General features: G+C 47.8%; 1 protein-coding gene across 1 annotated transcript in view; it reads right to left on the bottom strand.

Moving 5' to 3' along the window:
• Window positions 1–26916, bottom strand: part of LOC119970712 (15-hydroxyprostaglandin dehydrogenase [NAD(+)]-like) — a 109060-nt gene that overhangs the window by 65986 nt on the left and 16158 nt on the right. Inside the window, exon 2 of the mRNA XM_038805774.1 lies at window positions 6364–6487. Coding sequence (XP_038661702.1) covers window positions 6364–6487 — 124 coding nt within the window. The remainder of the gene's footprint in view (window positions 1–6363; window positions 6488–26916) is intronic.

Here is a 26916-nt window from a genome sequence, read left to right as displayed (position 1 = left end):
GTGAGCTTAGCAGGTGTGGACGGCGCCGGCAGGACTCTGCTGTTTCCGCGCGGCGTACGGCCCATCAAGGTCGGAGAATCCAAGGGTCGGTGTAGACTCGATGGGCCGAATGGCCTCCTTCTGCACTGTAGATTCTGTGAATTTATTTTCATTACTTCCATCGATCCATTTCCCCCTCACCATTGTCTCCCTCCTGCCAGCCCACCCTTATTGGGCCATCTGCCCCCTGCTCCTAGTTGTACTTTGACACACTGATTACCTCTGTTCTGCCATTGACACATTCTGATCTCTTAATGTGCCACCATCAGCCACCCCTCTTCGCCTTGATCTCACCTATTTACATTTCCTTTGTCTTTCTGTCCATGATATCTTTGTCAATCTGCATCTCTCGCTGGCCCTCTATCCAACCCCACTGCTCCACGTCCCCCCCCCCCCCCCCCCCCACCCCCCACCCCCACAACAGTATAAATCTGACCCTATTTCCAGTTCTCTCTAGTGTTGACATCCAGACTCGAAACGTTAGCTCTCTTCTCTCTCCACAGAAGCTGTCAGACTTACTGAGATTGTCCGGTATTTTCTGTTTTTACTGAACTCGGTTCGCTTCTCCACAGATGCTGCCACGCAAGTGTATCTGGGATTTTCTCTTCAGATTTCAGATTTCCAGCATCCAGTATTCTTTGGAGTACAATGCTGCTCTTTGATGTTTTTAGTTTTGTGAATGTCCTTTCACACATTGTCTTAAGGTCATCTCAGCCATTTTACAATTCCTGAGGCTGTATTCTCCGCAGCTTCGCGTGGAAATCGCGGCCGGCGTGGGGGCGGAGAATCGATGTTCCCACAAGAAGTCGGGACTGGCGCCGGTTCACCGATTCTGCGGGCCCCGAAAAGCGGTGTACTCGGGGAGTGCGCCGCGCCACCTGGGACCTAACTGGGGCCATTGCCAGAGGCCCACTCAGCCATTCTCCGCCCAACCGATGTCCCAACGGCGTGGAACTAATGATGTGCTCCAGCTGGTCGGGATACTCACGTGGCGGCTGCGGACTCAGACCGCGGCCGCCCTGGTCGGGGGCTGGCGTCGGAGGCTGGGGCGGGGGGGGGGGGGGGGGGGCTTATAGGCGGCCAGGGAATGCTTGTGCGGAGGTTGATGGTTAGGTGCGCGGCCAATCGGGGTGTCTCCTTTGTGGGTCTACCTCCACGGTCTGAGTTCGCCATGGAGCACGGCGAGGCCGCTGGACTCGGCCGCCGTGCACATGCGTGTGATCAATATTTACAACCATTGGGGTTTCATCACTTAGACCACTGAAGCATGAAAGTATATGAATGAATCAATGCTACAGATGGTTTTTATTCCTGGGAATTCCTCGTATTCCATGCCATGCATAGATTTGAATGTCATGGAAAATTGAATTATGCCCCACTTTATGACACAAGGGGATCATAAACTACTGAAATTCAGCTCCGGCGGGAGAACATGGGCTGGATTCTCCGTTGCCCGACGCCAAAATCGTAATTGGTGATTGGGCGGAGAATCGATTCTGACGCTGGAACAGGGGACGATATGGATTTGACGGCAGTTTGCGATTCTCTGTCCCCTCCAAACTGGCGTCATCGTGACGCGTGCTGTGTGCAGTCGCAAGGCAGTTGCCGCCTCATCGGCTGGCCTACCCATGATGCTCCGCCCCTGACGGGCTGAGTTCCCAATGGCGTGGGACACATGTGGCCTGAGCCAGCGTGCCGGCTGTGGACTGTGTCCAGCGCCGCCACACTCGGCCGGGATCTGTGCCGCTAGCCGGGGTGGGGGAAGAAGGGGGGAAATCTTCTGGGGTTGGGGGGACTGATGGGAGGTGGCCGGGGGGTGGGCTGTGGGGTTATGGTTTGCTGGTTAGGTTACACGCACAGCGGACGCCATGTTGTTGGCCCGACTGGTGCAGGTCGTCAGCCGTGCGCATGCGCAGCCCGGGACCCGGCCATTCCAAGCGATCTGCGGGCACTACACGCTAGCCCCTCACCGGTACCAGAATCAGTGCGGGTTTGCGCCGATTTTCCTGAAATGAACTTCCCACGGATTCCCCGTTCGAGCCAGAACTTAGCCGCAGAAACGGAGAATTTCACCCCACATCTCACAAATGGAGAATCTATTTGTTGGTTTTATGCATTTGTATTTCACAGGTGGTGGATGCCCTGTGAACAATATTCATGTTTGAATTAATATGAGGAAATAAATTATCACAGTTTACACAACCAGCAACTCAAGTGCAAGAGTCCAACGCCCTCAAACCATTCTGCTTTTTAACTCCTCTACTTGATGTGAGGAAGGGCTTCTTGATAACAATCTTAAACTTAGCATGGCAACAACTCATGGAGAACCATCTGACAGCACCTTCTAAACCTCCGAGGTCTACCACTTAGAAAGAAGAGGGCAGCAGATACCTGGGAACATCACCACCTACAAGTTGCCCTCCAAGTCACTCACCACCCTGACGTGGAAATATATCGGCGTTCCTTCACTGTCACTGGGTCAAAATCCTGGAACCCACTCCCTGACAGCACTGTGGGTGTACCTACACCACATGGATTGCATTGGTTCAAGAAGACAGCTCACCGTCACCTTCTCAGGGGAAATTAGCGATGGGGAATGAATGCCGGCCTACCAAGAAGTTGAAATCCATGTTCTCTTGTCCAAGGTTCCCAGTTTAATTTGACCTAGCTGTAAGTTACAGTGCAGTGCAAGTCTATCAAGTTACCTCTATCTGATTTCAGAACCAAAAGAGATTAGATTCTCCAGCTTAATCTCTCATTCTGAAGTCCCAAAGGTTTCTCCAAAGTTTGAATGTTTCTCTCATATACGAACACATGAATTAGGAGCAGGAGTAGGCCACTCGGCCCCTCGCTCCTGCTCTGCCAATGAATACGATCACGGCTGATCTGACTGTAACATTAACCCCAAATTCCTGCCCACCCGATAACCTTTCACCTCCTTGTCAATCAAGAATCTAACTAGCTTTTCCTTAAAAATATTCAAAGACTCTGGGGGTAATTTGTCACTCCCATTTTTGGAGGGCGGGGACGGAGAATTCTGTATGATTCCTAAAGCGCATTTTACGTCGCCAAAGACGTAACGGATATCCTGATGTTGAATGCCGGGGTCCTGATCTCAATATATTTAAGCATAATTATCAGGCCTTTACTCCTAATAGTCCCATTCACGCCAACGTGAATCACGACAGGGCATCATACATTTTTTTAAAAATTTGAAGTATTACCCAATTCATTTTTTTTTCAAATTGAGGGGCAATGTATCCTGGCCAAATCACCTACCCTGAACATCTTTAGGTTGTGGTGGTGAGACCCAAGCAGACACAAGGAAAATGTGCAAACTCCACACAGACAGTAACCCGGGGCTGGGATCAAACCAGAGTCCTTAGCGCGACAGGGCATCATGGCGTGCACCTGGCGAGCAGAACCCGCTGGAGGCATACAGATGGGTACAGCACCCAGGTGGAGTGAGTCTGTTGGGGCAGTGCCCTGAAGTGCCGGGGGCAGTCGTGGGCAGCACCGTGGCAGTGCCAGGGGTGTGTGCCAGGGCTAGTGCCCGTACAGTGCTGGGCACAGTATCCAGGCAGTGCCGGAGGTAGCGCCTGGGTGGTCTTTCATGGTGGAGGTGTTTCATGGCGAGGGGTGGGGGAATGGAGTTCCAAGGTGGGGTGCTTCTGTGATGGGTTGTGATGCAGTGATTACCTGGGGTGGGGAAGGGGGGTGCGGAGTTCCATAGTGTGGGTGGGCGTGTTCTCTTTTTAATTCTTTGTATAGGGAGGGCGACCGGATCTTTCTAAACCCTAAGTTGCTGGCAGCGTAGGCTCAATATTTACCCGCTCCACCAGTGTGATGTTGTGCGACGTGCCTCTTCAATTTATTTTCTCTCAGTGCCTCATCATTCGGCGGAGGAAGCTGCCCTAGGGGCTGGCAGCTTCCACCCTGTTTTTCCCACCCACTGTGCCACTCTGCCAGGAAATATGACACTTCCGCCCTCTGCTTCTACTGTCTTTTGAGGAAGTGAATTCCAGAGATTCACGGCCTCTCTGAGAGACCCTCATCTCCATCTTAAATGAGCGAGCTCTTAATTCTTATCAGTGGTCCCAATTTCTAGATTCTCCCACAAGAGGAAGCATCGGGTGCGATTTAACTAAATGGGAACAAAGTCTGATAGCGAGGGAGCTCCATGTTTCCCGGCACTCGTAATGCAGAAAAACACCCGGCTATGAAAAGTAGCCCCGGTTAGATAGGGGACCTCGGCGGGGCCACACAGAGCCCCGTTTTCTGCATTGAGGAGCTCTGCTCGGCGAAAGAGCAAGACGCCAGTTTTGCCACCTCGAACTCTGGAGCCTCCGACGCAACCTCTGAGCCCCAGCAAGCCCCAACTCACTATGAGGGGGCTCCTGGCCCCCTGCCTCCCATCAACATCCCCCCTGGCCCCGCCAACTGCCACACAGGTCACCCCCGGCCCGATGGCTAGAAAATGCCAGCTTGGTACCCTGGCAGTGCCCCTGCCAGTGCTACCTGACAACTTCCAGGCTGGCATTGCCAAGGTGCCCAGGTGGCACAAGCAGTGCCAGAGTGCGACTCTACCCGGAAGGCAAGCACCTGGGGGCCTCCGATCCCCTGGGAAATCCCTACGAGAGCTGTCTGGTCCCAGTTTATGGAGACCAGGACTGAATGGCGCTTGTCCGAGGTCTCTGGGGTGAAGGGGATAGATCCCCACACGTCGTGTGCCTCAGGAAAATGCATATTTAAGTGAGACGAGCTGCCTCGCTCTAATATGCAGATTGACCAAAAAGTGACCCCCCTCACAATGGTCGGGGTCTTCTGAGATCGCGGCTTCGACATGCCATGTTGCGCCATGGCGCTCTGCCTTTCAGGCACAACGTGGCCGTTTGATCTTGTCCATCGTCTCCACATCCAGCCTGTCAAGACCCCTCAGGGTCTTGTATGATTCAATCAAGTTTCAGCCAAGATTTTGTGCTGAATTTGTTGGAGTGGTTCTTGAACCCACAGCCTTTTGGATTCAGAAGCAACCAACTGAGTTAAGGCTGACATTCTGCATGTAAATGCCTCCAAATTGCCGTTTCCCGCTGTCTCACTGGCTGGCTGACAGTGTGAGAGCCATACTTCAGATGCATACTGTAAACAGGAAAAAAAATATGTGCAGAACTTTTAATCATCAGAGACCAAAAGCGGACACCAATTGAAACCTTATCTCATATTGTAATAAGCACTTTAATATTTACAGTGCAGGAAGTATTAAGCCGAAACATTTAGTGCGTCATGCAGAGCAACAAAAGACTCTCTTTGTTCATAATTAATGACAAATCCCATGCAAACTCAAATTATACACTTAACTGCTGAAAGTTATAAGGGCACTGACCATCACAAACCACTGGCTAGGTCTCACCTGGATTACCATGTCTAATTCTGAGCAGCACTTACTTTAGGAATGAAGACTTCCAGTGCCTTGAAGAAAGTGCAGAGGAGATTTGCAAGAATGGAAATAGTTGTGTGTTCTCTGTAGAGACAGGGATTGTTTGCCTCAAAGAAGGAATAGAGGTGTTTTAACAGTGTCAGGGCAGCACGGTAGCATAGTGGTTAGCACAACTGCTTCACAGCTCCAGGGTCCCAGGTTTGATTCCCGGCTTGGGTCACTGTCTGTGCGGAGTCTGCACGTCCTCCCCATGTGTGCGTGGGTTTCCTGCGGGTGCTCCAGTTTCCTCCCACAGTCCAAAGATGTTCAGGTTTCCTGGACAAGTGCGAGAGAGGGAGAAACTTGCCAAGCAATACAGAATTAGCAGGTGAGTGTGAATAACTGGGTAACTCTTGTAGAGGGCTGACAGAAACACAGTGGGCAGAAGGGCCTCCTTCTGTACTGCCTGATCCCACTTCCATGCTTCACTCCCAAAAGCGTGCTCCTCTAAATCAAGACTCACGCGAGCATCTTGCAAATATTTGGCGGTCTAATTGTCAGGTGGTATTAACACTTTTTGGCATTTGATTTGCCAGTTTTTGAATACATTCCAATCAGCTCAGTCAACTAGATGGCCAGAATGCAGTACAGAATAACACCACCAAGGGCTGTTTTGATCCTTATAAATACTGAGGTAGTTCCTGGTACCTGCCCTCCTCACCTTACGCTATAGTGATATGGTAGCATAAGTCATGATCAGCAACCTTTGGACAACGAAGATGCTGCACAGAGTGAGATTGCTTTCAAGTAACGCATCAATACTGGAGGAACAAGTTATTTTCAGACTGTCCAATGCCCTTGGACAATAAACCTTTGAGTGTACAAACTGTGAAACAGATTTTACTGACCTTTCATTTGGGGCAGAGATGTGACGTCACAGGCCATAAATGTTGTTCTACCAGGCCCATACCTCTCATCGAACTCTGCTTTAGTATCTGCGCCTTGTGCGTGATTGAGATCACATATAACAACCTGAAAGGTGAAGAATAGACCTTTACACTAACTGTAGAAAGGTGATGGGGAATGAGATGAGAAAACAATTATTCCTGTACAGGCAATCCATTGCACATTTTATGTAAATGTGGCAGCAGTATCTTCAACGCTTATTAGTATTTGCAGAAGAATCTGCAACTATCGAAAGAAGTCCTTATTTTCACCCATGCCAACAAAGGAAGGAAAGTGCCTTTCAGACCCGCAGGATGTTCCAAGATGCCACGTAGCCAGCGAGGTATTTCTTGATATGTTGTCACAGTTACAATGTTGGAAACCTATCAAATCTGTTCAGGTCCGAACTTCGTGCCTGCAGCTGAGCGGAACTCAGACAGGCCTAATTCAAGTTTGCATAACAATTTGCAATTTGATAAAACTTCAAAATGTGCCGGGGCTCTATCATCTGTGCTTCGTGTAGCGTTTGAAGATAAGTCTTTAGATAAGGCATGGTTCAATTATTACCCACTGCAACATTGCCAAAGCGTGTTTCTAATCTTTGTATACTCGGGGAATGGATTTTATCTGGGTGTCAAAAATATCAGCAAGGTTGGCATTAACCAAAAGAAAGGGACAGTAATTTATGAAAAAGTGTGATCGCACATGATCTTTATTTGTGCTGCCCTCGGGGTTTCTTATTTCATTTGTTCCACTTGTTTATCATTTCTCCAATTCCATTGTTGTAGCTTTGTGGAATTTATGGAGCCCATCTCCTGCTGCTGATCTTAAAGAAAGACAAAAAAAAAAGGCGCCTGAGAGTTCTTCCATCTATTTGAAGTAAAGAAGTCAAAATGGTATGTTGGCCTTCATCGCGAGAGGATTCGAGTGCAGGAGCTGCATTTATACAGGGCCTTGGTGAGGCCACACCTGGAGTATTGTGTGCAGTTTTGGTTTCCTTATCTGAGGAAGGATGTTCTTGCTCTAGAGGGAGTGCACAGAATGTTTATCAGACTGATTACTGGGATGGCCGGATCAACGTATGAGGAGAGATTGAGTTGGTTAGGATTATATACATTGGACTTTGGAGGAATGAGGCTGGGGGGGGGGTCTCAAAGAAACCTATCAAATTCTAACAGGACTAGACGGATAGTTGCAGGAAGGATGTTCTTGATGGTGGGTGAGTCCAGAATCAGGGGTCACAGTCTGAGGATGCGCGATAAACTATTTAGGAATGAGATGAAGAGAAGTTTCTTCACCCAGAGAGTGGTGAGCTTGTGGAATTCAGTACCACAGAAAGCAGTTGAGGCCAAAACATTGTTTTCAAGAACCAGTTAGATATAGTACTTGGGGTGAAGATGATCAAAGGATATGGGGGGGGGGGGGGGGGAGAGGCGGGATCAGCTATTGAGTTGTGTGATCTGCCAGGATCGTAATGAATGGCGGAGCAGGCTCGAAGGGCCAAATGACCTCCTCCTGCTCCTATTTCCTGGGAACTTGTTGCTCCTCCGCTGACATAGTTTCACTGTGAATCCCGGTTTCCCACCAAAGCGGGCTTCTGCCACATTCCCAGTGAAGCTACAGTGGTGGAACGAGAGCTGGCTCTGAGGAATTCCATGGTAACAGTGAGAGCAAGAGGGTTGATATTGGAAAGTGCACAGCAGTGGGCGTCCATCATTCAGCCACACTTGAAATAGAAAGCTAAATTCAGTAGCGAACAAGATATATATGAAATCAAAACAAATAACAAACGTGTCCTTCAGTGAAAACCACCCTGTGTTCAAGAGCCAAAACAACAATGTGTATCAAAGTGAAAGGAAGTGAAAGGGGCAGCAGGGTAGCATGGTGGTTAGCATAAACGCTTCACAGCTCCAGGGTCCCAGGTTCGATTCCTGGCTGGGTCACTGTCTGTGTGGAGTCTGCACGTCCTCCCCCTGTGTGCGTGGGTTTCCTCTGGGTGCTCCGGTTTCCTCCCACAGTCCAAAGATGTGTGGGTTAGGTGGATTGGCCATGCTAAATTGCCCATAATGTCCTAATAAAAGTAAGGTTAAGGGGGGGGGGGGGTTGTTGGGTTACGGGTATAGGGTGGATACATGGGTTTGAGTAGGGTGATCATGGCTCGGCACAACATTGAGGGCCGTACTGTTCTATGAAATGCCTCCTTCCTTTTACATGAGGAATTTAGAGCTGTAGATTCAGAGAATTAACGACACACAGGAATAGGAGCAGGTCATTCAGCCCCTCAAGCATGTTCAAGCATTCCAACAGATCACGGCTAATCATTTGTCTTGGCTCTATATCCTTTTACTACATTGTCTCGCAAAAGTCTATCAATCTCAGTTGTAAAATGACTGCTGAAAACGCAAACAAGCTGTCAAAGCTTTTCATCTTGCACTTATTAGGACAGAAGCAAGAATGCCCAATTTCAAAGGGTTCAACAATATTCAAGTACAACAAATTAAACTGCATGAGAAGTAGATGCTGATTGGTTAGCAAGTTGACTCTGATTAGTCAATACCCTAAGACAATAAGATGGAGGAGTAGATGTAGGCCATTTGGTCCATCGAGTTTGCTCCACCATTCAATGAGATCATGGTCGACCTCAACTCCACTTTCCCGCCATTTCCCCATAACCCTTGATTCCCTTACTGATTAAAAATCTATCTATCTCAATCTTGAATTGAGTTAACAACCGAGGCTCTGTAAGCTCTCTATGGTAAAGAATTCCCCAGATTCACTACAATGCGCAACATTGCTCCTCAGCCTTGTTTCAGTGAGTTAGGTAATCATACTCACACTCTTGTAGGAATTTTGTCCAGTGCTGAGAGAGTGCAAATCTTCCATTGAGACTTTGCCTTCCTCCACAGGTGAATGTGAAATATGCACAGTACTATATGAATAGAGCCGAGAAATTCTCAGTGGTGTCCAGGCCATCTCTGGCCCCAACCACCATAATCAGAAAAAAAACGTTATCTGGTCACTGCTGTTTGTGAGAGCTCCTTAGGTGCTTGTTACGTGCAAATTTGCTGTTTCATTTCCTATTTTACAACAGAAAGTAATTTATACGATGTTAAACGCTATTATATCCTGAAGTTGCGAAAGGCGCAAAATAAATTGCAACTGCCAATTTCTTTAACCTTCTCAAGCCCCACATCTTTCCAAGAAATCAGCCTTTTTCTAACTCTGGCCTTGTGTATGCCCATCATTTACTTCACCTCACCCCAGCCTAATATGTTCTTACAAAGCTGAGTGCCAAATATTACTTCATAATGCTCCTGTGAAGGATTCTGGGACATTTTATTACATTAAAGGGCCAGGTAAATGCAGATCCTTGTTGTTTTAGTCTTGCATCCTTTGCTTCCAGCTCCATCAGGTTATTTTGGCTGCTTTCGGGTTCACAGTTTTTGTGTAAATTTGTTGGCCGCTCCCCAATTAGGGCGGCACGGTAGCATAGTGGTTAGCACAATTGCTTCACAGCTCCAGGGTTCCAGGTTCGATTCCCAGCTTGGGTCACTGTCTGTGCGGAGTCTGCACATTCTCCCCGTGTCTGTGTGGGTTTCCTCTGGGTGCTCCGGTTTCCTCCCACAGTCCAAAAATGTGCAGGTTAGGTCGATTGGCCATGATAAATTGCCCTCACTGTCCAAAAAGGTAGATGGGGGTCACTGGGTTGCGGGGTTAGGGTGGAGGAGTGGGCTTAGGTAGGTGCCCTTTCCAAGGGCTGGTGCCGACTTGATGGGCCGAATGGCCTCCTTCTGCACTGTAAATTCTATGGATTCTATGAATCTCACCACCCTCGACCTACCTCCTGTCTGGCTGTCTGGTTTTACTGTCTGGGCACATTGTTGGTACAATAAGCTGTTCTCTGCCCTTGACCGCAACTGAACTCACTGAAATGCTTTACAAAAGCAGGTACCAGAAACATAGAAAAAAGGAGCAGGAGGAGGCCATTCAGCCCTTCGAGATTGCTCCACCATTCATTATTTTTTTAAAATAAATTTAGAGTACCCAATTATTTTTTTTTTTCAATTAAGGGGCAATTTTGCGTGGCCAATCCACCTATCCTGCACATCTTTGTGTTGTGGGGGTGAAACCCACGTAGACATGGGAGAATGTGCAAACTCCACACGGACAGTCACCCAGGGCCGGGATTCAAACCTGGGTCCTCAGCGCCGCAGTCCCAGTGCTAACCACTGTGCCACATGCCGCCCTAGCTCCACCATTCATTATGATCATGGTTGACCATCCATTCAGTGTGTGTGTCCCCCCCCCCCCCCCCCCCCCATATCCTTTGATTGCTTCAACCGCAAAAGCTATATCAAACTCCTTCTCGAAAACTTACAATTTGTGGCCTCTACTGTTTTCTCTGGTAGCGAATTCCACAGGCAGAGCATTCTCTGGTTTACCCTGCACCCTGAGACTGTGATGCCTGATTCTGGATATCCCATCATTGGGAATATTGGGGCAGCACAGTAGCATTGTGGACAGTACAATTGCTTCATAGTTCCATGGTTCCAAGTTCGATTCCCGGCTTGGGTCACTTTCTGTGCGGAGTCTGCACGTTCTCCCCGTGTGTGCGTGGGTTTTCTCCGGTGCTCCGGTTTCCTCCCCCATTCCAAAGATGTGCGGGTTAGGTGGATTGGCCATGCTAAATTGCCCATAGTGTCCAAAATTGCCCTTAGAGTTGGGTGGTGTTACTGGGTTATGGGGATAGGGTGGAGGTGTGGACCTTGGGTAGGGTGCTCTTTCCAAGACTCGATGGGCCGAATGGCCTCCTTCTGCCCTGTAAATTCTATGATTCTATAACATCCTTCCTGAATCTACCCTGTCTAGTCCTGTTAGAATTTTACAGGTTTCTATGAGATCCACCCCTCATTCTTTTGAACTTCAGCAAATATAATCCTAACCGACTCAATCTCTCCTGATATGCCAGACCCACCATTGCAGGAATCAGTCTGGTAAACCTTCATCAATTACCACAACGTGTGTAGCTACCAGTGGCCTTTTCTTCCACAAAATAAATTAACTCTCAGCATCTCTTCAGCTATACACTCATAATCACATCATTATTATATTTATTTAACAGTTGGTTATCCATCCTCCTCAACAGAAATCATTCTGGAATTTGCATTTATATAGCACCCACAATGTCAGCTGTTGTTCCGTTGGTCGCGTTTGTACTCCTGAGTCGGGAGGCTGTGGTTCAAGTGCCACTTCAGGGTGCGAGCATAAAATCTAGGTTAACATTCCACAGAATCGCAACAGTACAGAAGGAGGCCATTCAGACCATCGAGTCTGCACCGGCCCCCTGAAAGAGCAACCTAGCCAGACCCAGTCCCCTGCCCCATCCGCATAACTCACCTAACCTTTGGACATTTAGGATGGCTAATTCGCCGAACCTTCACATCTTCGGGCTGTGGGAGGAAACCAGAAGCGCTCGGGGGGCAACCCACGCAGACACGGGGAGAATATGCAGACTCCATTCAAGGTCAGAATCGAACCCAATCCCTGACACTGTGAGGCAGCAGTGCTAACTACTGTGCTGCCCCACAGCAGATTTCCTTTCCAAAAAAGGGTATTAGTGAAATAGATGGGTATTTATGAAAATACATAGATACATAGGAGATAGGAGCAGGAGGAGGCCTTTTGGCCCTTTGAGCCTGCTCCGCCATTTATCACGATCATGGCTGATCATCCAACTCAATAGCCTCATCCTGCTTTCTCCCCATAGCCTTTGATCCCATTCTCCCCAAGTGCTATATCTAGCCACCTCTTGAATAGATTCAATGTTTTAGCATCAACTACTTCCTGGGTATTGAATTCCACAGGCTCCATTCTTTGGGTGAAGAAATGTCTCCTTATATTGTCCGAAATGGTTCACCCTGAATCCTCAGACTGTGACCCCTAGTTCTGGACACACCCATAATTGGTAACATCTTCCCTGCAGCTACCCTGTCTAGTTCCGTTAAAATTTCATAAGTCTTTTGAGATCCCCCCTCATTCTTCTGAACTCCAGCGAGAACAATCCCAACCTAGTCAATCTCTCCTCATATGACAGTCCCGCCATCCATGGAATCAGTCTGGTAAACCTTCGCTGAACTCCCTCGAGAGCAAGAACATCCTTCCTCAGAGAAGGAGACCAAAACTGCACACACTACTCCAAAACTATCCATGACAGCTTCACGGTAACCGTTACTGAAATTAGCTGTCACTTCCAGATTTTAATTAAATTAAAATTTTACCATCTGCTGTGATGGGATTTGAACCTTTGTTCTGAGAGCACTAGCCTGGGCCTCAGGCATATTTGTCCAGTGGCATTACCACTGCAAAACAATCTCTTCCTATCAAGATGGGAAGGAAAGCTGATGAGAAATGACACCAATTTGTGAAGTTTCGCAATACAATTTTGTGATATTGCACAAATATTTACTACCTCCAATTTGTTGTAAATTGGCAGTCCCTTAAACACCTCCTAATTACTGTTGGCAATATTTGTGTGATATCCTCTTTCTTCATTGTTTTGGTGGTGGCTGCTACTTCCTAAAGCAGAAAACCTCCTGTTGAGGATTTCTCCTTCAGATCTATCTGCAAGCTCATTCTATCTGTCCATCACTTTATGTGTAAAAAAAAGCCCTTCCTGATTTGAAGGTTGAATTTTCCTTCACCTATTTTAACCCCTGTGTCTCCGGCTCTCATTGTCACAATTGAACTTACAGGAGCTTTCCATTTTTACCTCTTCCATGCCTTCAATTATTTTATATTGCCTTTAATAAACCTCAGCTGGCTTTCATTTATTTGATCTTTGCCAATTAATTTTTTCCAAGATTATTGTCTCTGAATGTTTTCTCCATATTAGCTTGAAGCTGACCACATTGTTGTTACTGGGTTTATCCCTCTCCTTTTGAACAACTTTTATCACAGATTATCATAGAATTTACAGTGCAGAAGGAGGCCATTCGGCCCATCGAGTCTGCACCGGCTCTTGGAAAGAGCACCCTACCAAAGGTCAACACCTCCACCCTATCCCCATAACCCCACCCAACACTAAGGGCAATTTTGGAGACTAAAGGCAATTTATCATGGCCAATCCACCTAACCTGCACATCTTTGGACTGTGGGAGGAAACCGGAGCAGCCGGAGGAAACCCACGCAGACACGGGGAGGATGTGCAGACTTCGCACAGACAGTGACCCAAGCCGGAATCGAACCTGGGACCCTGGAGCTGTGTAGCAATTGTGCTATCCACAATGCTACAGTGCGGCCCACCATGCTTATATTGAAGAAAGATTGGGAGATTGTGGTCAGACCCTCTGGAATTTCCACTTTAACGTAAGGCTCGATCCTGCCTGGACGGGGTCACTTTGAGCATTGCTGAACTTTTTGGTATCTCCTCTTTTTAAAAATCCTGCCCCTTTTGCCTACGACCTCCTCCTTGACACGGTCCCCACAAGATGATGTCCCTGAACAAACCTATCTCTCACCTGACCCAGTTTTTAATGTGTTCGTAAATGAGTTCAGGGTTCCCATGAAAAAATGAAAAATGAAAATCACTTTATTGTCACGAGTAGGCTTCAATGAAGTTACTGTGAAAAGCCCCTAGTCGCCACATTTCGGCGCCTGTCCGGGGAGGCTGGTACGGGAATCAAACCGTGCTGCTGGCCTGCTTGGTCTGCTTTAAAAGCCAGCGATTTAGCTGAGTGAGCTAAGCCATAGGGGTGAATTCTACAAGGCTCACCATCCCCTAATAGAAAAGTCGATCGCAAACCAACCAACTTTAAAAAAGGCTGACCCACAGTGATAATAGGCTGCGGGCAACCTTAACAAGTTCAATAAATAGATAAGAGCAACTTACTGTGGATGCTGAAAGTTGAAACCAAAACAGAAACTGCTGGAAAATCTCAGTAGGTCTGGCAGCATTTGTAAGGAGAGAAAAGAGCTAACGTTCCGAGTCCAGATGACCCTTTGCCAAAGCTAAAAGGCATAGAAAGTGGGAGATAACAAGCTCAAGGTGGGATTTAGACCCTTCAGCTGAGGTCCTGCCCTTCTGGCCATGGCAGCTCTTCCAACGCCAGCAGTGCCAACACTCAGTAGTGGCCGCTGCTGGGACTGCAAGCAGTCCCACAAAGAAGACAGCATGGTTATTAGACTTCAGGTAAGTCCAGGGCTGGGAGGAACTGGGTACCCTAGAGAGGAGTGGAAGGAGGTTGTAGGAGCTCATGTTTTGCAGGCAAGGCATCACCTCTCAACGTCTGCCAAACTGTTTTCCTGCTCTAAAGGGGAGTTCACCAACCGGAGTCCGGTGATGTTCTGCATTGCCTGCTGATGGGCTCATTTGAATTTCTTGAACCTATCAGCAAACATGGAGATACCAGGCTCTGATTGGTGCTCCCACACCACAGCCACCTCACAGTGGCTGGGGCCCTGCGCTTCAACGTTGTGTCTTCGATTGTAAGTCCACTTCTGCCATGGAGTGAGATTGAGGACCCGTGGCAGTGGAAAAGAGAGTGAATGTCAAAGGTGGTGGATAGGGTGCCAATCAATTGGGCTGCTCTATTCTGGATAGTGTTGAGCTTCTTGAATGTTCTTGAGCTGTACTTTACCAGACAATGTTCTGTCACACTTCTGGCTTGTACCTTGTAGTGATGGACATTTTTGGGGCATTGAGTGCTCAATTACTCGCCACAGCAATTTCAGCCTCTGACCTGTTCTTGTGGATACAGTATTTATAAGGTTGTTCCAGTTCAGATTTTGGTCAATGGATTATTGATAGTTTCTTTACGATACGGGCGGCTTGGTGGCACAGTGGTTAGCACTGCTGTCTCACAGCCCACGGCAACCTGGGTTCAATTCCAACCTTGGTTAATTGTGGAGTTTATGCGTTCTCCCTGTGTCGTGTGGGTTTCCTCTGAGTGCTCCTGTTTCCTCCCACAGTCAAACAATGTGCACGTTATGTGCATTGGTCATGCTGAATTGCCTTAGTGTCCAAAGGTGGCGTTAAGGGGTTAGGATGGGGAGTGGGCCTAGGTAGGGTGCTCTTTCAGAGGGTCTGTGGAGACTGAAGGGCCGAATGATCTCCTTCTGCACTGTAGGTATTCGATGGATTCTTCTATGGATATACTAAGTGTGCTAAAAATTATGCTTGTCAATCTAGTAGCACAGGAAGAGGAATAGGCCATTCAGCCCCTCAAGCCTGTCCTGGTATTCAATTAGATCATGGTTGATCTGTGACCTAACTCCATAAACCTGCCTTTGGCCCACATCCTTTAATTTTTTTTGCGTAACAAAAATCTATCCATCTCAGGTTTAAAATCAACAACAGATCTAGCTACAGCTGCTGATTGTGGGAGAGAGTTCCAAACCTCTACCATCCTTTGAGTGAAGAAACTCTTCCTAACATCTCTCCTGAATGGGCTGGCCCTAATTTTTAGATTTTGCTCCCTAGTTTTAGTATCTCCAACCAGTGGTAACAGTTTAGCTTTATCTACCCTGCCTTTCCCTGGTAATATCTTGAATACTTTGATCATATCACCCCTTAATCTTTTAAATTAGAGTGAAAATTTGTCTAATCTCTCCTCGTAACTAAACTCCTGCAATCCAGGTATCGATTTTGTAAACCTACGTTGCACTCCCTCCAAGGCCAATATATCCGTCCGAAGGTGTGGCTCCAAGTGGGGTCAAATCAGGGTTTTGTAAAGCTGCAGCATAACCCCTTTATGTTCCAATTCTCTAGATATAAAGGCTAACTTTCCATTAGTCTTTTTGATTATTTTCTCCACTTGTTCCTGGCATTTTAAGGACCTATGCACATGAACCACCAAGTCTCTTTGGACATCCAATCAAAACGTACTCTGCTCTATCCTTTTTTGGTCCAAAATGGATAACCTCACACTGCAAGCCTGTCAATATCTCCTTGCAATTTTATGCTGCCAACTAGGTTGTCTACAATGCCACCTAACTTTGTATCATCCACAAATTTAGATATATGGCATTCTGTGCCATCATCCAAGTCATTAATGAATATTGTGAATAATTGAGGCCCCAAAACAGATCCCTGTTGCACACCACTAGTCATTTCTGGTTTAGCTGGTTTAGCTCTCAGGGCTAATCGCTGGCTTTTAAAGCAGACCAAGCAGGCCAGCAGCACGGTTCGATTCCCGTACCAGCCTCCCCGGACAGGCGCCGGAATGTGGTGACTAGGGGCTTTTCACAGTAACTTCACTGAAGTCTACTCGTGACAATAAGCAATTTTCATTTTCATTTCATTTTCATTTCATTTCATTTCATTTCATTTCATTTCCTGCCAATTAGAATATTTACCCATTATCCCCACTCTCTGTCGCCTGCCACTCAATCAATTTCCTAATCATGTCAATTTGCCCTCAACTCCATGGGCTTCTCCCTTAGTTAACAGTCTCTTGTGTGGGACTTGTGAAGTCCACATAAATAACATCCAAAGGCATTCCCCTGTCCACTACCATAGTCACCTCTTCAAAAAGATTCCCTTCACGAATCCATGCTGCCTCTCTCTGATCGACCAAAGTTTTCAAGGTGTTCAGTTATCCCATCCCTGACTCCAGAAATTTCCCCACCACAGATTTTAGGCTAATTGGTCTATAATTCTTTGGTTTCCACCTTTCATCCTTCTTAAAATGTGGAATGACATGTGTAATTTTCCAATCAAAGGGACTACTCCCTGAATCTATGGAACTCTGAAAGACTATAGTTAGGGCATCTACAATGTGGTCCTCTACTTCCTTTAACACGCCCGGATGGAAACTGTCAGGTCCTGGGGGTTTTCCACACTTTAGTTCCATTAATTTCCTAGTTAGTGATGCTGAACTTACACTAATTGTATTAAGTCCCTGTCCTTTATCGACTGTTAATTTTTATGGGACTTCCAGCTAGTTATCCTGCTTTTCTACGATAAATACTGAGGCAAAGTAATTGTTCAACATGTCTGTCATTTCCCCTTTAACAGTGACAATGGGTGGGATTCTCTGGCCCCGTCTGCCCAGTGACCGAAGAATCCCGCCCTATGTCAATGGACTTCTCCATTGTCCGTGTCTTGCCCGTGGCATTTTTGCGGCGGATGGGGCGGAAGAATCCCACCCATTATCTCAATTTTAAGCTTTTAGTAGGCCTACATTGCTCTTGACCACCTTCTTTCCCTTTGAATAACTATAGAATTCCACCTTATTGCTTTTGATGGCCCTTGCAAGTTTTCTTTCACTATCCCTTTGTGGCTAGCACGGTAGCATTGTGGATAGCACAGTTACTTCACAGCTCCAGGATCCCAGGTTCGATTCCGGCTTGGGTAACTGTCTGTGCGGAGTTTACACATCCTCCCCGTGTGTGCATGGGTTTCCTCTGGGTGCTCCGGTTTCCTCCCACATGTCCAAAGATGTGCAGTTTAGGTGGATTGGCCATGATAAATTGCCCTTAGTGTCCAAAATTGCCCTTAGTGTTGGGTGGAGTTACTGGGTTATGGGGATAGGGTGGAGGTGTTGACCTTGGGTAGGGTGCTCTTTCCAAGAGCCGGTGCAGACTCAATGGGCCGAATGGCCTCCTTCTGCACTGTAAATTCTATAATAAAATTAGTAGCTCTTATAATCCGCTTTGTGACCCTTTGCTGTTCCCTGTATCTATCCCATTCATTCGGATCCGTGCTGTGTTTTGCATTTTTGTAAACCCTTTCTTTTAATGTTATGCTGTCCCGAACCCCTTTAGTTGCTCACAGCTGTTTTGTTTTGTGAACTGGGGCCTTTTCCTTTCAGGGGTATATACTCACTCTGTATCTCATTAAATGTTTCTTTAAATATTCACCACTGATCTTCAGTGGTTTGACACATTACCATCTTCCCAGTTTACCATGGACAGTCTCTGCCTTGTCCTGTTAAAGTCAGCCTTACCCAAGTCTATAATTTTAGTATCTGAAACGTGCCTTTTATTTCTGTTATTGTTATCTGCTATTGTTTAGTTTATATATGAACAATTTGGACTTGAACGTGGGGGGCGCAATTGGGAAATTTGCAGACGATACAAAAATTGGCTGTATAGTGGATAGCTGTTAGCTCCAAAATGATATCGATGGGTTGATGGAGTTCAACTCTGATAAGTGTGAGGGACTGCATTTAGTGAGGTCAAAATGTAAAAGAGAATACACGATAAACAGGAATATACTGAGGGGGGAGGAATGAAGTGAGATCTTGGCATGCAAGTGCACACGTCCCTAAAGGTAGCAGTACTTGTAGATAAGTTTATAAAGGAGACATGTGGAATGCTCTCCTTCATTGGCAGAGGTATAGAATACAAAAGTAGGGATATAATGATGGAATTGTACAGGTCTCTGGTTAGATCACAACTGGAGTATTGTGTGCAGTTCTGGTCAGCACATTACGGGAAGGATGTATTTTCTCTGGAGAGAGTGCAGAGAAGATTTACTAAAACATTGCCAGGGCTGGGGAATTGGAGCTATGAGGAGAGATTGGAAAGTTTGGGGTTGTTTTCCTTAGAACAGAGAAGGCTGAGGGGTGACATGATTGAGGGATAAAATTTGTGAGGGGTTGTGATAGAGTAGACAGGAGGAATCGGTTTGCCTTGGCAGAGTTCAAAAACCAGGGGTCACAGATTCGAGCTAAGTGGCAGAAGGGTCAGAGGGGACGTGAGGAAAAGCCTTTTTATGCAGAGGTTGACGGGTGTCTGGAATTCGCTGCCTGAGCTGGTGGTGGAGGCAGAGACCCTAAACTCTTTTAAAAGGTACCTGGATATGCACCTTAAGTGCTGTAAGCTACAGGGCTATGGATCGTGGGCAAGAAGATGGGATTCGAAAGGGCACCTGGGTGCCTTTGGGGCGGCATGGACAGGATGGGCCAAATGGCTCCTTCTGCGCTGTATCTTTTCTATGGTTCAGTGGCTCTAGGTTGCATCACAAGAAGAAAAGGTTATCTAGACAATTTGATCCCTGGTTCGCCCACAGGTATCTGTCCTTGTGATGTAATCTACACAATAGTTTAACAGCATACCTAACCACATCGCACTGGCTCCGAGGTGCAGGTCACATGATCTCTTACACCATTGACCAGGATTTTGTGCCAATATCAGCAAAAACGCTTTCGGGCCGGAAAAGCGTGTTGAAGCAGGCAGCTGCCGCCGCCATACAGTGCGGCACTTAGAACAAAAAATCTTCAAGTCACAGTTCCACAATGTACCACTAGAGGGTGGCCTCTGACCCGCCTGGCCCACCATCAAATCAGACACCCCATGATCCAGGTGCCATTTTTAATGGACACCCCAGCATATAGCGAGCAAAGCAAGAAACAATCTTCACCAGGGTTTACCCACTGGCACCCCCCACTACACGCCCTGACAACCTCGGCATTAAGAGAAGAGAACATTGACAGACCCGAAGGTGGCACAGTGGTTAGCATTGCGTGGGATTCCTCCGGGTGCTCCGGTTTCCTCCCACAGCCCAAAGACATGTAGGTCAGGTGGATTGGCCATGCTAAATTGCCCCTTAGTGTCTAAAACGTTAGGTGGGGTTAATGGGTTACCGGGACAGGGTGATGGTGTGTGCTTGGGTAGGGTGCTCTTCCAGAGGTTTGGTGCAGACCCAATGGGCCAGATTACCTCCTTCTGCACTGTGGTGATTCTAAATTCCACAATAATTCTTCGGCATGCATCCGGCAGGCACAGAATAAGTGGCCATTCATCCCATTTTCCTGCTGGCTTCACAGATCTCCCATTAAGATTATGCCGACAGACTGGAAAAGGTCTTGTAGCTCCTGGGGTATTTGGTTTATAATAGACACTTCTGTTGCCGACTTCTCATTCATAGGTTTATCCTGAAGTCCCCAACCAAATATTATTGGATCAGGCCTTCCAGTAGCATAAATTTAACCTCCAGCTCAATTTTCCGGGGCCCATATTTCATTGTGGAGATGCCTGCAACCAGCCCATTGATGCTTTTCTCCAGTAATCCTCCCTGAACGCATACAAAACGTTGCATTTTCTTTTAAATTCTGTGCGGCTGAATTATATATATGTGTATTTGATTGTTTAATGCATTTGTGTAAAGATCTTCAGTCCACCATTTGCTGGGGGCATGAACTATTTATCTAAGTGTGGCTTAGTGTCTCTATGGAGAACAACCAAAGAAATTTTGCGCAAAGGTTCACCCATTAATACTTAAGAATACAAATCTCAACTCACTCCAATCTATTGACGCAAAACAACATCTGAGATTGACAGAAATGGAGTTAATTTGAAGACTCATGAGTAATTTGAATTTTTTTTTAGAATTAGAATTAGAACAGTACAGCACAGAACAGGCCCTTCGGCCCTCGATGTTGTGCCGAGCAATGATCACCCCACTCAAGCCCACGTATCCACCCTATACCAGCAACCAAACAACCCCCATTAACCTTATTTTTTAGGACACTAAGGGCAATTTAGCATGGCCAATCCACCTAACCCGCACATCTTTGGACTGTGGGAGGAAACCGGAGCACCCGGAGGAAACCCACGCACACACGGGGAGGACGTGCAGACTCCGCACAGACAGTGACCCAGCCGGGAATTGAACCTGGGAACCTGGAGCTGTGAAGCATTGATGCTAACCACCATGCTACCGTGCTGCCTTAATTGATAGCATTAATTCTCTTGTAATTTTCTATGATTGTACTTTCTATTTTTAGATCAGTGTGACTGACAGGTTATGTGGTCAGAGAGCAAACCCCATCTGCCACAGTCGGGAGGTGTGTAGCCAGTTAACCAACGAGTAGATTACAACTGAACAACACCGCAAGAGTTGATGCTGTTTACTCCCAGTCTCTATATTGAGGACATGAAGAGCAGGAATTAGGACATTTAGCCCCTCTCAATGTGAACTCAAAATTCAGTTAAATCATAAAAGATTTAACCTCATTCATCACATTTGCTCCATTATTCCTTTGTTACAGAGTCACAGAATGCTGAGAATTGATACCGCAGAGGAGGCCATTTGGCCTGTTGTGTGTGCCAGCTCTCCGAATGGACCTATTGGCAATACCTACCTTCCCCTTATGAAATGAAATGAAAATCGCTTATTGTCACAAGTAGGCTTCAAATGAAGTTACTGTGAAAAGCCCCTAGTCGCCACATTTCGGCGCCTGTTCGGGAAGGCTGGTACGGGAATTGAACCGTGCTGCTGGCCTGCCTCGGCCTGCTTTCAAAGCCAGCGATTTAGCCCTGTGCTAAACCAGCCCCAGCCCTGTGCATAGTTTCTTTCCCGATAATCATCAGACAACTCCCTCTTGAAATCCTCGATTGAAGCTGCGTCCACTGCACTCTCGGGCAATGCATTCCAGACCTTAATCACTCGTTGCGTGTAAATGTTTTTCCTCCTGTCACCATCTTGCCGATTGTCAGAAATCCTTGGCCTCTGGTTCTTGATCCTTCCACCAATGGGAACAGTTTTTCACAACCAACTCTGTCCTGACCCCTCCTGATTTTGAGTACCACCATCGGATCGTAACAAAAATCTATTAATCCCAGTTTTGAAATTTGACCCCAGCATTTTAGGGATGTGAGTTCCAGGTTTCTACTCTCCTTTGTGTGAGAAAGTGGGTGCGGTTCTCCGAAAACGTGACTGTGTCACTTTGGGCAGATTTGGCGGGATGATTCCCGCTGTGCGTTTGGCTGCGATTCAGACCAGTATTCCCCACACTTAAGACACAAATTTAAAAAAAATATATATTATTATGCAGAGCACCAAACAGCACATCCCACCCAAACAACACACCCAATCACAGCCCCCAACCGAAACCCCCAGACCCTTCCCCTCCTACCCCCTTGCCCCCAATCCCCCCTTTAGCAAAGAACGGTGACCAGCTCTTTGAAATGCAGAATAAATGGCTGCCACCTTCAGTAGAACCCCTCAACTGCTCCCCTCACGGTGCAGCGGCTGGTTTAGCTCACGGTCCAGGGGCTGGTTTAGCTCACTGGGCTAAATCGCTGGCTTTTAAAGCAGGCCAAGCAGGCCAGCAGCACGGTTCGATTCCCATACCAGCCTCCCCGGACAGGCGCCGGAATGTGGCGACTAGGGGCTTTTCACAGTAACTTCATTGAAGCCTACTCGTGACAATAAGCGATTTTCATTTTTCATTTCATGTTTAAGAGGTATAGGAACTCCATCAGATCTCCCAGCAACATTGGGGCACTGGCTGAAAAGCTGACCTCCGTCTCATCAGCACACACCTCAGAGCAATTATTGAGGCGAAGGCCGGGACATCAGCCCCCGCAGCCGTCCGCAGCCTGCAGCAAGTCTGAAACCCCAAATATAACCACTGAGGGACAGGGTGTCAGATCAATTTTCAGAATCGCCGACCTAGAATCATAGAATCCCTACAATGCAGAAGGAGCCATTCGCCCATTGAGTCTGCACAGATGCTCGAAAGATCACCCTACCTTGGCTCAATTCCCCACCCTATTCCTGCACCTCCACTCTAAGGTGCAATTTAGCATGATCAATCCACCTAGCCTGCACATCTTTGGAAATGGAGCTAAAGAAGGAGACCCAGAACCCCACAAGCTTAGAATACGAACATGTGCACATGATTGGCTGGACCCCTCCCACAACACTCATACTTGTCCTCCACTCCTACTAAAACCTACTCATCCTGGGCCTTGTCAAATCAGCCCTGTACGTTATTTCAAACTGCATTAAGCCTAGTCTCGCGCACAATGACCTGGCGTTCACCTGCCACAGGCCCTCACTCCGCACCCCGTCCTCCACCAACAGCCCCAACTCCTCCCCTCCACCAATACTGCGTCTTCGGACATAATCCTTCCATAGATTCCTGAGGTACTCCCCTCCTCTGACCCTGCGAGTGAAGGAACCCTCTCCATCCTCGAGGTTGGCAGGGCCACAGGGAATGTCGGAAAGATCTGTTTCGTAAAATTGCAAAGTTGCGGGGTATCTGAACGGGTCAGACCGCAAGGGCCAAAATTTCTCCGCCAACTCCTCCAAACTCACAGATCGTCCCTCCAAGAACAGATCCCCCATTCCTTCCAGCCCCATCTCTTCCCACCTCCCGGACGTGGCATAAAACCTCGCAGGCTCAAGCACATGATTCACGCGGATCCGAGCCAGCTTCAATACCACCCCCAATTTAAATGTTGTCAAAATTCTCTCCATATATTCAGGACAACTACCGGATTTGCCAAATATTTCACTGGGAGTAATACCACCTGCATGATTTCGACTCCAACCGTACCCAGGTAGCTTCCGGATCCCCACATCACCCCAACACCTTCTCCACATTCGCTGCCCAGCAATAATAAATCATGCTCAGTGGTGCCAAGCCCCCTGTTGGCCAGCAAAGAAATAGTGTTGGGTGGGTAGAAAAACCAGCAAACACAGGATCAGGCACAGAAAACTTGGCAAAATATTCATCTTGACCGACTGAACCCTGACCGCCAAGGACAGAGGGAGACTATCCTACCTTTTCAAATCGATCTTGACCCTTCCCACCAAGCTTAAACTTACAGAGCCGGGCCCAGTCCCGAGCTACCTGCACCCCCAGATATCTAAATGGAAACCTGTGGAACAGCAACATCCCCAGATTGACTCCCCTCCTTGGGGGGGGGGGGGGGGGGGGGGGAGTCAACGGAAAACGCTCACCTTTCTCCAGGTTCAATTATTACCATGAAAAAAAGCCAAAGCGCCTCAGCAGCGCCATCATATCACCCACGGTGGGGATTGGGTCTGTCATTAACAGTAAGGGATCATCTGTGTACAGGGACACCCTATACTCCACATCCACCCCTATTTCATTATCCTCCTCCATCTATATGAAACCCTCAGGGCAATGGCGAAAGGTTCGATCACCAATGCAAACAAGAGGGGTGACATAGGGCAGCCCTGACTCGTTCCCCTGTTCGACTGAAAATACTCCGAGATCACGTTGTTTGTGCGGACACTGGCCCTCGGTGCTTTATCCAACAATCGTACCCACGACACAAACTTGGGCCATGAACACTGTCAATAGCCTTGCTACCCCCGAAGGAACCAATCACTTTGGCTTGGTTCAGTCTAACTTTGCATTCAAAACACAGTTAAAATCCCCCCCCCCCCCCCCCCCCCCACCCAAGATCAACTGGTACGTGTCCAAGTCTGTTATTGGAGCCAACATTCTCCACATAAATGTTACGTCGTCTCAGTTTAGAGCATACACTCACTGACTCCTCCTCCTGAGGAAGGAGCAGTGCTCCGAAAGCTAATGTTTGAAACAAACATTTTGGACTTCCACCTGGTGTTGTAAGACTTCTTACTTTTTTATGAAGGGGCAGCACGGTAGCATTGTGGTTAGCACAATCGCTTCACAGCTCCAGGGTCCCAGGTTCGATTCCGGCTTGGGTCACTGTCTGTGCGGAGTCTGCACATCCTCCCCGTGTGTGCGTGGGTTTCCTCCGGGTGCTCCGGTTTCCTCCCACAGTCCAAAGATGTGCAGGTTAGGTGGATTGGCCGTGATAAATTGCCCTTAGTGTTGAGTGGGGTTACTGGGTTATGGGGAAAGGGTGGAGGTGCTAACCTTGGGTAGGGTGCTCTTTCCAGGAGCCGGTGCAGGCTCGATGGGCCGAATGGCCTCCTTCTGCACTGTAAATTCTATGTAATCTATGTAATCTATGTAAAACTGCTAGCCCCCAGCCCCTGTTATCAAAACCCAAGTGGAACACACGGCTCGCCCAACACTTCCAAAGCCTTATTTGGTCACTCATCCGCAGGTGCATCTCCTGCAAAAGCACCACATAGGCCACATAGACCAATCTAATCAGGAGTCTCTCAACCCCCCCTCCCCCTCAAGTCAGCCGCTTCCACCACGAGAAAGTATTCTCCCCATCTTCCAGGCTCCTAATATCAGGGTCCACCCAAGATGGCACCCCGCCTCACCCACAAGATGAGACAAAGAAACATCCTGATCACTGTCAGCTACATACCCTTCCCCTCTCCTTGCCTCTATCCCAGAAATCCCCCAACTACTTCCTCTCAAACTAATATCTCTCCTTCCCTCCCCTTCCACCCGCCATTCATATCTTCTAGGCTCATCGAAACCTGCCTAAACAGGTCTAACAGCCCCTCCCCTCACCTCGTTGCCATTTAAGAGCTAAATTCTGCCGACTAGTGAGGTTGCCATCTCCTACAAGAGAGGATCTAACCATCACCCCTTAACATTCAATGACATTACCATCACTGAATCTTGATCAATCAACATCCTGGGGGTTACCATTGATCAGAAACTGAACTGGACCAGCCATTGTAGTACTGTGGCTACCAAGGCAGGTCAAAGACGAGGAGTAATTCACCTCCTGGCTCCCCAGAGCCTGACCACCAGCTACAAGGCACAAGTCCAGGAGTGTAATGGAATACTGTCCACTTGCCTGGATGAGTGCAGCTCCAACAGCACTCAAGAAGCTCGACACCATCCAGGACAAAGCAGCCCGCTTGATTGCTCCCTCTTCCACAAACCCTCCACCACCGATGAACAGTGGCAGCTGTGAGTGGCGTCTACAAGATGCACTGCAGTAATTCACCAAGGTGCCTCTGACAGCATGTTCCAAACCTACAACCACTACCAACTAGAAGAACAAGAGCAGCAGGTATCTGGGAACCCCACCAGCTGGAGGATCCCCACAAAGTCACTCACAACCCGGACTTGGAAATATATCATAATTCCTTCACTGTCATAGAATTTGCAGTGCAGAAGGAGGCCATTCGGCCCATCGAGTCTGCACGGGCTCTTGGAAAGAGCACCCTACCCAAGGTCAAAACCTCCACCTTATCCCCATAACCCAGTAACCCCACCCAACACTAAGGGCAATTTTGGACACTAAGGGCAATTTATCATGGCCAATCCACCTAACCTGCACATCTTTGGACTGTGGGAGGAAACCGGAGCACCCAGAGGAAACCCACGCACACACGGGGAGGATGTGCAGGCTCCACACAGACAGCAACCCAAGCTGGAATCGAACCTGGGACCCTGGAGCTGTGAAGCAATTGTGCTATTCGCAAGGCTACCGTGCTGCCTACTGTCGCTGGGGCAACATCCTGGAACTCCCTCCCTAACAGTACAATGGGTGTACCTACACCTCAAGGCCTGCAGTTGAAGAAGGGGGCCTCACGGTAGCATGGTGGTTAGCATCAATGCTTCACAGCTCCAGGGTCCCAGGTTCGATTCCCGGCTGGGTCACTGTCTGTGTGGAGTCTGCACGTCCTCCCCGTGTGTGCGTGGGTTTCCTCCGGGTGCTCCGGTTTCCTCCCACAGTCCAAAGATGTGCGGGTTAGGTGGATTGGCCATGCTAAATTGCCCGTAGTGTAAGGTTAATGGGGGGATTGTTGGGTTACGTGGGTTTAAGTAGGGTAATCATTGCTCGGCACAACATCGAGGGCCGAAGGGCCTGTTCTGTGCTGTACTGTTCTATGTTCTATGTTCTAAGGCAAC

Source organism: Scyliorhinus canicula, chromosome 8 (genome assembly GCF_902713615.1).
Source record: "Scyliorhinus canicula chromosome 8, sScyCan1.1, whole genome shotgun sequence".
NCBI lineage: Eukaryota > Metazoa > Chordata > Chondrichthyes > Carcharhiniformes > Scyliorhinidae > Scyliorhinus > Scyliorhinus canicula.
The sequence above is the reverse complement of the archived record's forward strand: the minus strand, read 5'-3'. Positions and strand labels throughout refer to the sequence as shown.